General features: G+C 37.0%; 1 protein-coding gene across 1 annotated transcript; it reads right to left on the bottom strand.

The window, feature by feature from the left end:
- Window positions 1–6876: 6876 nt before the first annotated feature.
- Window positions 6877–9692, bottom strand: LOC111400297. The gene is made up of 6 exons (XM_023027713.1): window positions 9486–9692; window positions 9211–9383; window positions 8485–8559; window positions 7490–7572; window positions 7236–7267; window positions 6877–6888 (listed from the first exon to the last, which is right to left on the bottom strand). The coding sequence occupies exons 1-6, from the start codon at window positions 9690–9692 to the stop codon at window positions 6877–6879; spliced, it is 582 nt and encodes a 193-aa protein (XP_022883481.1).
- Between the last annotated feature and the right edge of the window lie 541 nt (window positions 9693–10233).

Here is a 10233-nt window from a genome sequence, read left to right as displayed (position 1 = left end):
ACAATGGGATTACTTTAGCACAACAAGTCCAGTACTTCTACGCCGGGTTAACTCCTTCTCAGTGCTCAAATGTTGACTCATCGTCAAACGGATCTATCCAAAACAAAAGTATCCGAGAGGCGTATAAGCTATTTGAGGTGATGAGTGAACAGAGTGCCATGTGGCCAGATAGACGTGCTAAAGTGGGAGTTAGTGGAGCTCGAGAGAGTGAAGCATACTTTCTTATGTTATCAAAGATTGACTTTCTAGCACGAAAAGTAGAAGGACTTTCTACTTCGTCATCTGGCTCTCATTCAGCTCATATGGTCCAATCTCCACCGGTCTGTGAAATGTGTGGAGCTAATCATTTGAGTTCAAGTTGTCCGTTGATTGCCAGTAGTTTGGGATCCACCGAGCAATTGGCATATACACAAAATTTTCAACGCCCTGGGTATAATCCTTACGCTCAAACTTATAAACCCTGGATGGCATAATCACCCTAACTTCTCTTATGGGAAAAACCAGAATGTGTTAAATCCTAAACCACAAGAGAAGAAAGAAGGTTGGGAAGAGGCCATTGCTAAGTTAGCAAATCATTAATTACAATACCAAGAACGCAATGATGCCTCGTTGAAAAATTTGGAAAGGCAGGTGGGCCAGATTGCAAAACTTCTCTCTGAGAGGCCTCAAGGGCCTTTACCTAGTGACACTGAAACAAATCCCAGAGAGAATGCAAAGGCCATTATTACCAGGAGTAGGATTCAATTGCTTGAACCCACGGTAGTACAGCGAAAGGCTCAAGCTGACAAAGAACCATTCGTTGAAAATGAGGTGGTGCAAGCACCTAAAGAGGTTGTTGAAGAAGGTAAGACTGATGAACAGGAGCCATTGACATCAAAGACTCCAATTCCAGTCAAAGCTTATGTACCTCCTATTCCTTTCCCTCAAAGGCTCCAGAAGCATAAACTGGATATTCAATTTGGTAAGTTTTTGGAGGTGTTTAAAAAAGCTACACATTAACATTCCGTTTGCAAATGCTCTGGCTCAAATGCTGAGTTTTCCGAAGTTCATGAAAGATATCCTTTCTAACAAAAGGAAACTTGAAGAGCATGAAACGGTGATGTTGACGGAAGAGTGTAGCGCCATTCTCCAGAACAAATTGCCTCCTAAAATCAAAAATCCAGGGAGCTTTACTATTCCATGTGCTATTGGGGATCTTAATTTTACTAAAGCTTTGTGTGATCTCGGAGCGAGCATTAACTTAATGCCCTTTTCTATTTTTGAAAAGTTGGGAATGGGAGAAGCAAAGGCTACTACGGTATCATTGCAATTGGCCGATCGGTTAATTAAATATCCTCGAGGTGTGGTTGAGGATGTCTTGGTAAGAGTGGATAAGTTCATCTTCCCTGCTGATTTCATTATACTTGACATGGAAGAAGATAATGATATCCCTATCATTCTGGGACTACCATTTCTTGCCATCGGTCGAGCCTTGATTGACGTACAGGAGGGTAAACTCATTTTAAGGGTACAAGATGAGCAAGTCACTTTTAACATCTTGAAATCCATAAAGTACCCGTCGGAACCAGATGACTGTTTTTGGGTGGATATGATTGATCATTTGGTTGCCAACTCTCTTTATGGGCGTTCTGACGACACTCTTGAGAGATGCCTAGTAAGTTCTTCTGATATAAGTGATGGTGACCCCGATGTTGAAGGTATGACAAAGTACTTGGAAGCTACACCTTTCCGCACCTTCAAGAGGGTACCATATTATGAGGAGTTGGAAAAGACATCTTCAATACCTCTTCCATCTCATCAAAAAGCCCCTACACTTGATTTGAAAACACTTCCACCTCATTTGAGGTACGCCTATTTAGGAGAATCATCCACACTTTCAGTGATCATCTCCAATTCCTTAACCGATCTAGAAGTAGAGAAGCTACTTTAGTCTTACGAGAACATAAGGAAGCAATTGGATGGACAATAGATGATATTCGGAGAATCAGTCCGTCATTTTGTATGCACAAAATACTGATGGAGAATGACTTTAAGCCATCAGTCGAGTATCAAAGGCGGTTAAATCCGAATATGAAAGAAGTGGTGAGAGCGGAAGTTGTTAAATTACTTGATGCACGGATTATCTATCCCATTTCTGATAGTCCATGGGTAAGTCCAGTTCAAGTTGTACCTAAGAAAGGAGGCATAACGGTAGTGGAAAATGAGGACAACGAACTCATACCCACTAGACCGGTGACTGGTTGGCGAGTGTGTATTGACTACCGCAAGCTAAATACTGCAACTAGAAAGGATCACTTCCCTCTTCCTTTCATAGATCAAATGCTAGAGCGGTTGGCAGGATATTCACATTATTGTTTTCTTGATGGGTATTCGGGCTATAATCAAATTCCAATAGCTCCGGAAGATTAAGAGAAAACAACATTTACATGCCCGTACGGTACTTTTGCATACACGAGAATGCCCTTTGGCATGTGTAATGCACCTGCTACGTTCCAAAGGTGTATGATGGTGATTTTCTCCGACATGGTGGAGAAAAGTATTGAGATTTTTATGGATGATTTTTTAGTTTTCGGTGCCTCATTTAATAGATGCCTTAACAATTTAGAGATGGTACTTAGACGATGTAAAGAGACCAATTTGGTTCTAAATTGGGAAAAGTGTCATTTCATGATCAAAGAAGGCATAGTTCTTGGCCATCGAATTTCTCTGAAAGGTATAGAGGTTGATAAGGCAAAAATTCAAGTAATTGAAAAATTGCCTCCACCAACTACAGTAAAGGGAATTCGAAGTTTTCTCGGACATGCTGGCTTTTACAGGAGGTTTATTAAAGACTTTTCAAAAATCACAAAACCTCTTTGTTCCTTGCTTGAAAAGAATACAGCCTTTAATTTCTCTCAAGAATGCCTTAATGCTTTTAATGCACTGAAGGAAAAGCTTCTCACGGCTCCTATCATCGCAGCTCCAGATTGGAATCTTCCATTCGAGCTGATGTGCGATGCTAGTGATTATGCTGTTGGAGCAGTTCTGGGGCAGATGAGAGATAAAGTCTCGTATGTTACCTATTACGCCAGTCGAACATTAACCGATGCGCAGTTAAATTATGCTACTACTGAAAAGGAGATGCTAGCAGTAGTATTTGCATTTAATAAATTTCGGTCATACCTCATTGGTTCCAAAGTAATTGTCTACACTGACCACTCGGCCATCAAATATTTGTTGGCAAAGAAAGATGCCAAGCCGAGGTTGATCAGATGGGTACTCCTCTTGCAGGAGTTCGACCTCGAGATTCGAGATAAAAAGGGAACTAAAAATGTCGTTGCTGATCATTTATCTCGTCTCGAGCAACTCGAAGATGTTTTGGAAGGTGAAATCAATGAGGTGTTTCCTGATGAACAGTTGTTGCAAATCATCCAGATTTTACAAGCCAATCATACACCATGGTATGCTGACCATGTGAACTATCTTGTTAGTGGCATCATACCCCCAGATCTTTCTTATCAACAAAGGAAGAGGTTCTTCGCTGATGTGAAGCATTACTTCTGGGAAGATCATTTGTTATTCAAACGGGGTCCGGATCAAATTATCCGGAGATGTGTGCTGGAGAAGGAAATGGAGAAAATACTTGAACGATTTCATTCTTCTCAATATGGTGGTCACTTTGGTGCTGTAAAAACTGCATCAAAGGTCCTTCAATCTGGTTATTATTGGCCCACCTTATTTTAGGATGCTCATACACTTGTCTCTAAGTGTGATCGATGCCAACGGACTAGTAAAATTTTCAAACGTAATGAAATGTCGTTGAATTCCTTATTGGAGGTGGAGATATTTGATGTTTGGGGTATTGATTTTATGGGGCCATTTCTGTCCTCATTTTCAAATAAATATATATTGGTGGTTGTAGACTACGTGTCAAAGTGGGTAGAAGTGGTAGCTTTACCTACTAATGATGCTCGGGTGGTAGTAAATTTTCTAAAAAAAAATATTTTCTCGCGCTATGGCACTCCCCGAGCCATCATTAGTGATTGTGGTAAACATTTCTGTAATCGCCTCTTCGACTCACTTTTGACCAAATATGGAGTGAATCATCGAGTGGCCACTCCCTATCATCCCCAAACAAGTGGCCAAGTTGAAATATCTAATCGAGAGTTAAAGAGAATTCTCGAGTTGACGGTCAATGCATCAAGAAAAGACTGGTTCAAGAAGTTGGACGATGCATTGTGGGCATATCGGACTGCTTTTAAAACGCCGATTGGTATGTCTCCATATCGGGTTCTATTTGGAAAAGCATGTCATTTACTAGTCGAACTCGAACATCGGGCCTATTGGGCTATCAAAGCCTTGAATTTTGATTAAAATTGGCAGATGAGAAGAGATTGCTTCAACTGAATGAACTTGACGAAATCCACCTTGATGCATATGAGAGTGCACGTCTCTATAAAGAAAAGACAAAGAGATGGCATGATCAGCACATTGTGAGGCGGGAGTTTTTTGTCGGGCAACAAGTTCTTCTCCACATGGAGCGGTTGAGCTTCTTGATGAAGGAAAGGCGAATTTCAAAGTAAATGGTCACAGATTGAAACCATATTTGGGAGGTGATTTTGCTAATGAAAAATCCTCCATTCCTTTCAAAGATCCAGAATAACGATGTCCTATAGTCAAGCTAAGGACTATAACCAAGCGCTTGTTGAGAGGCAGCCCAACTGTTTTAACTCTTGTTTTATTTATTTACTTTTAATGCTTTTGGTTATTATATTGTTGAACTAATATATTTATTTTGTAGGAAATTTTTGATATCCCAGCCATTTCTGGATCTCCCAGGTTCTAGAACAATTCATGTGCAAAGAAGTCTTTGATTCAAGTGACTCACGTTCATCATAAGTCCAGCAAATGCATTGGTTCCACTTTACGAATGGCTATTCAGGGAAGTTTCCTTATTCCACTTTACTTTAGCTTGTTATTTACACATTGAAGACAATGTGTGAATTAAGTTTGGGGGTGATGAGCCTTGCCGACTATTGCTTTGCTAGATGTTAGAGCCTTGTCGGCTTTCCTTTTTTGTTTGTACATATTTTTTGTGTGTTATATCGACATGTTAGGTAAGCCTTGCCGGCTTTGAAATGCGTGATTTTGAAATTGTTATTGATTCATAAGCTATGCATGCGTGCCAAATATGCTATTATGTGTAAAAAATTTCGATTCGAAAATTGCTTATTCTATGTGGGATCTTGAGTTACATTGAACATAGTCATGATTAATTATCATTTAGATGTGGAAATAGCTGTTTATTGGAAAATTTGTGAATTGGTAAGAACTTAGGTTGTGAGTTACCTGAAACAGTATATCAACTTATGTCTTATTCTCTCTCACTTTACCTTGTACTATGAGAAATGTTGAATCAGCTAGTTTGTTATTTTCATTGAAGATGTAGTAACTGAATAGGGTGAACACAAAAGTTGGTGAGACTTTGAGCCGATAGACTGAAATTTATTACAGTCTCATCATTTCTTTCTGGTGTGACATTATTCCATGATTATGATTATCTAGAACTTGCGTTGCTTCTTTTCAAGATCACATTGATACATGTATACATGAAGATGATTAAGGCAATTTTTGTTACCACTTTAGCCAAATAGCTTACCATGAAATTACTTTTTCTTTTGATAACCCCTTTGAGCCTATTTGCCTTTTCTTTGGTTTACCCACATTACAAGCTTTCATTTCCAGAAAACAATATCTTTTTCCAGCCCTCAAAGCTAGTGGAGTGTTGTTGGTTTTATTGAATGTTGGGGTGAAAAAAAGAAGTTTGGGGGTATTAATATCATTTGAGGTGCTATGTTGGTGTATTTTTAAAAAAAAAATTTTGTTTGCCAGGGGAAAATATGTGGAGGAGATTGATTTTGAGTGACTAAATTTATAAGTTCTCCTGAGAGTTGAAAGAAGAAAAAGGGTGATTGTGCTGAATTGATGATAAGTAAGAAGTTATTGATTGGAGAGATAGGGTCGTGTACAGATCCTGTCTATGTTGAGCTGGGTTGACTATCTTTTACTCCACTGATTTATTTGAGGCTTCGTAGTCACTTATCCAAATGTTTCAACACCTTAACCTTAAGCCACATTTCAACCCTGAAAAGACCTTATGATTTATGTAATGCATGTGATCTAAGTGGTGACGATTGAGAAAATATGCAAGCTTATGGTAGAACATTTTCATTGGAATGATCTGAGCAAAACAATACCCAATCTTATACACTTGAGAGTGAGTGATCATACTATCTTGCGAGGTTCTACATGTTCAGTTACTTTATCTTCATCCGAGAATGCATGCTAGTTGAGTATTTTTGATCGATAAAGAAAAGAGTGTTTGAGAGAAATCTTTAGATTTACACTTGAGAAATGAAGTGGAATATCTGTATTTGAGTGTGAATCTTATGAGCAGGAAAGAATATATTTGACCACTAAGGGTCGGGTTGGTGCTAATTTAGAAATTTTACTATCTTGACAGCCTTTTCTTAGTTTAGATGATGATTGAAAATGGCTATGCACACACACACTGATTGAACATGGGATAAGCTGTAATTAATTTTTATAGCATTATTTGGAAGTATGGCTGTGAATTGATATACAATTTTGAACTCTATGACATTTATGGCAAGGTATCTAATATGTTGATCATTATTGCATTTGCATGATTATGTTAGAAGTCAATCTTGCTCGAGACGAGCAAAAGCTCAAGTTTGGGGGTGTGATAAGTGTGTTTTTGCACACTTATTTAGCATTTTTTGGGACTTAAAAGGTCCATTATACTACTTGATCGCTACCCGTGCACTTGTGGCGTGCCATTTAATACCGATCAATATACATAACTAGGTAAAAAATTTATTCATTATACTGAAAAAAGTATTAAGTCATGTTTAATTCAACTAAAAATTTGAATTAAAATTTCAGTCAATAATTAATTTTAATTATATATTTTATGAAATTCACAACTTTTTAATCATCATTTCATCAACTTTTATAAAAATTTGATTCTCATTCAAACTAAATAGGGTTAAGAACTTTTTTCATAAATTAAATTTTTCCTGAACTCGGATATTTTATCTGTGTTATCTACATTAATAAACTAAGCACCTGTTTGTTATACATTTTGACCACATTTCAAAAAAAAAAAAAAATTTGCCCGTTGAACACAACTGTGGGCCCCTACACAGTTCTTTTTTTTTTTTTTTACTCAGTACCTTGAAAATTTCCTGAAATGCCTCCTCCTTAACTTTGAAATAAATGCAAAAAAGGATAAAAATGTAATTCCATTTCTGGGGGACAATTAATGTGCGTGCTCATTTACTGTGTAACGATGCAAATTCTTCTACAAATGAAAATGAAAATGGCAACTAAACAGGGGCCAAGCTTCTTTTTTAGTTTCATTGTTTAAAAATTTATTTTTTCCTATACTCATTTTTTATTCCACATTCTCTTTATAAAATAATTTTACACTCTTTGATGACTAGGTCATGCATATTGAACCGAACATCTATTGACCGTGATAAAGATTTAATAGGTTTGAGGTGTTGGTTGCTGATAACATTACGCATCAACAGAATATGTACGTTTATGACTTCTTGTTGTTTACAAATTCTCTTTTATTATAGTGTGATTTTTGATATGTTACTCCGTGACTTTGTTTTCAACAATGATTGTGGCATCTTTGTGATTAAGCCCTCGTTTGAGCCCCATTATTCCTAGATTATAATGAGATGAATAGTATTTTTTTGAAAAATGAGTGGTTGAAAAGTTTTTGATTTACGTGTAATATTATTTTATTGAAGATTGTGTGGTTAAAAGTAGGAGAGAGAAAATTTTAGTTTAATGTAATGAGGAATAATGGGGGTCAAACACATGCTAAGTATGTATAGTACATGCTTTATAACGACATAAAGTCCATGTCGACAACGTTTGATGCTAGTCGAGTTAGGTTGGACATTGCTTCACAACTCTTTAAGTACAAAGAGATCAAGAAGCAAACAAAGTCAGTGAAGCCATAGGGAGAGAGCATTAAAGTAGAGTGATTGTAAAATGTTAGTTTAGTGGCTAGACGTTCAATGTTTACAAATATTTGAAACAGGAAGCATGAATGTTTTAGATCATTTATGTTAATATAATATACTGGAATTCGTGTGTCTTTCGATTTGCTATTAGTGTTGCAAATATTTTAATAATATTATCAAAAGGTCACAGATTATGTACACGGGTCACAGGTTATATATTTGTATGCACAGGTCACAGTCAGATACTTGTGTGTCATAGGTTGCATACTTGAGGTCATAGGACACGGACTTGGGTGCACATATCACAAGTCACAGATTTGTGCACACATGTCACAGGTCATGGGCTTATGTTTCCTAGGTCACAGACTTATGTGCGTAGGTCACAGGTTATGGACTTGTGTATCCTAGGTCACATATTTGTGTGCACATGTCACAGACTTACATATACAAGTGACAGATTGCATACTTGTTTCCACAGGTCACAGACTTATATACATAGGTCACAGGAAACAAGTTTCTGCACATACAACACATGTCACATAGTGACTGGTCACAAACCACAGACTTGTATAGTCATAGGTCACATTTTTGTGTCACAAGTCACAAAGTTCTGTGCACATGCCATAGGTCACAGACTTGTCATGTCCAAAATTTCACCTATATTTTCTATTTGTAAAGAACTAATGATAAACTTTCACAATAGTTGTTATCAATTTCCAAAGGCAAGTTTTTATTCTAAACATATGACGGGTTAGACCAACTAACGAACGAAATAATGAAAACTACAATAACAATAGCAGTATCATTTCACTTCATTTTAGATTTGTTTTGGCTAAACGAAAGTAAGTTGCTGTATGTTTTGTAAGAGAAGGGGTTGCAGCAATTATCCCACAAAAAATAGAATGCCGAGCGGCAAGAGGGGTAGTTGGATCAGAGCGGGATTTTGCCTGTGACCACGTCCTTGACAACGTCCACATTTTACTATTTGTTTCCCCTCATAGAATGATCTTTTCTCTTTTCAGCAGATCTTCCCGAACTTCTCTTTTGATTAGGTGCTAGTACGATTATGTCTTCAACATTTTGAGACACAATCCACTCATTTGGATTTCCAATTGGGTAAATAGTATCTTGGTATACATTCATGTATGCCTCTCATGTGTAAAAGTACAAACAATAATCGTATGGATCTTCTTTTGTTATTGCTATCACTGCCAATATGTGTGGACATGGCTTCTGATCAACTTGAAGTATCTGACATGTACAAGTACGTTGCTTTTTATCAACGACAAATGATGATCCCTCATCAGCAAGCGAAAATATTGTCTGGTTGGCTGAAGATACCTACACACAGATATCATTAATATGTCGGGCTATAGAATTGAGGTTATGGTTCCTTTTACAAGTCACATACATATGATTTTATGGAACAAATATCATCTTTACCCTCATATTCTTCAAAACTATGCTCATTTCTCTCATCAATTTCTCGTACTTGGTGGACAAATTTGTGAAGGTATCATTTGTAGTGTCCATTTTCTTATAAAACAAAGATTGTATTGTTTGTTTCAAAGAATCCAATAAAGCTACGATATTATAGTTTTTTGCTACTTTTGTGATCGCATTCACAAATCCCACTATATTAGACGCCATCATGGAATACCTATTGTAGGAATGTGCAGTTGTGACCACCTTTTTGGTCCAACTTCATTTTACAAAGTCAAAACATTATTGAGCAGTAAGATCCACACCAACCACGACATTATTTAATGATCGAAAGTAATATCTCACTAGGTAACCCCTAATCTTCTTGTTGATTGTGTCTAAATATTGCATATTGTACTCGAAATCTGACAAAGTATATGCACAAACAGTTGAATTGAATGCTTGCGTTATGTTGTGACCTGATTTACCAAAATGGGATTTTAAGTTTCATAGGAGACGATATGAACAAATTTCATGACAGGTCCTGGATAAAACATCTTCAATTGCATTCTTTATACTGTTATGACGATTTGATATGAAACACGGTCATTCCCTGTTACCATAAGCATTCTTCAGGTTTTCTAAAAAACCAGGTCGAGGATTTATCATTTTCGTTATTTCCAATCCCAAATGCAAGTATAAATATGCTATTATTTGTATCCTGTGTACATACTATGAATAGAATACCAACCATAGTGTCCATTCAAGT

The sequence above is a fragment of the Olea europaea genome, chromosome 10 (assembly GCF_002742605.1).
Source record: "Olea europaea var. sylvestris chromosome 10, O_europaea_v1, whole genome shotgun sequence".
Taxonomy (NCBI): Eukaryota; Viridiplantae; Streptophyta; class Magnoliopsida; order Lamiales; family Oleaceae; genus Olea; species Olea europaea.
Note: the sequence above shows the minus strand (reverse complement) of the source record. Positions and strands in the feature narration are given on the sequence as shown.

Coding starts and splice junctions, on each gene's coding strand:
- LOC111400297 (XM_023027713.1), bottom strand. CDS start 9,692: ATGGCGTCTAATATAGTGGGATTTGTGAATGCGATCACAAAAGTAGCA. Junction 8,560..9,210: donor GATCCATACGATTATTGTTT/GTACTTTTACAC, acceptor TTGTATGTGCAG/AAACTTGTTTCCTGTGACCT. Junction 7,268..7,489: donor TGACCTAGTCATCAAAGAGT/GTAAAATTATTT, acceptor TTTATTTCAAAG/TTAAGGAGGAGGCATTTCAG.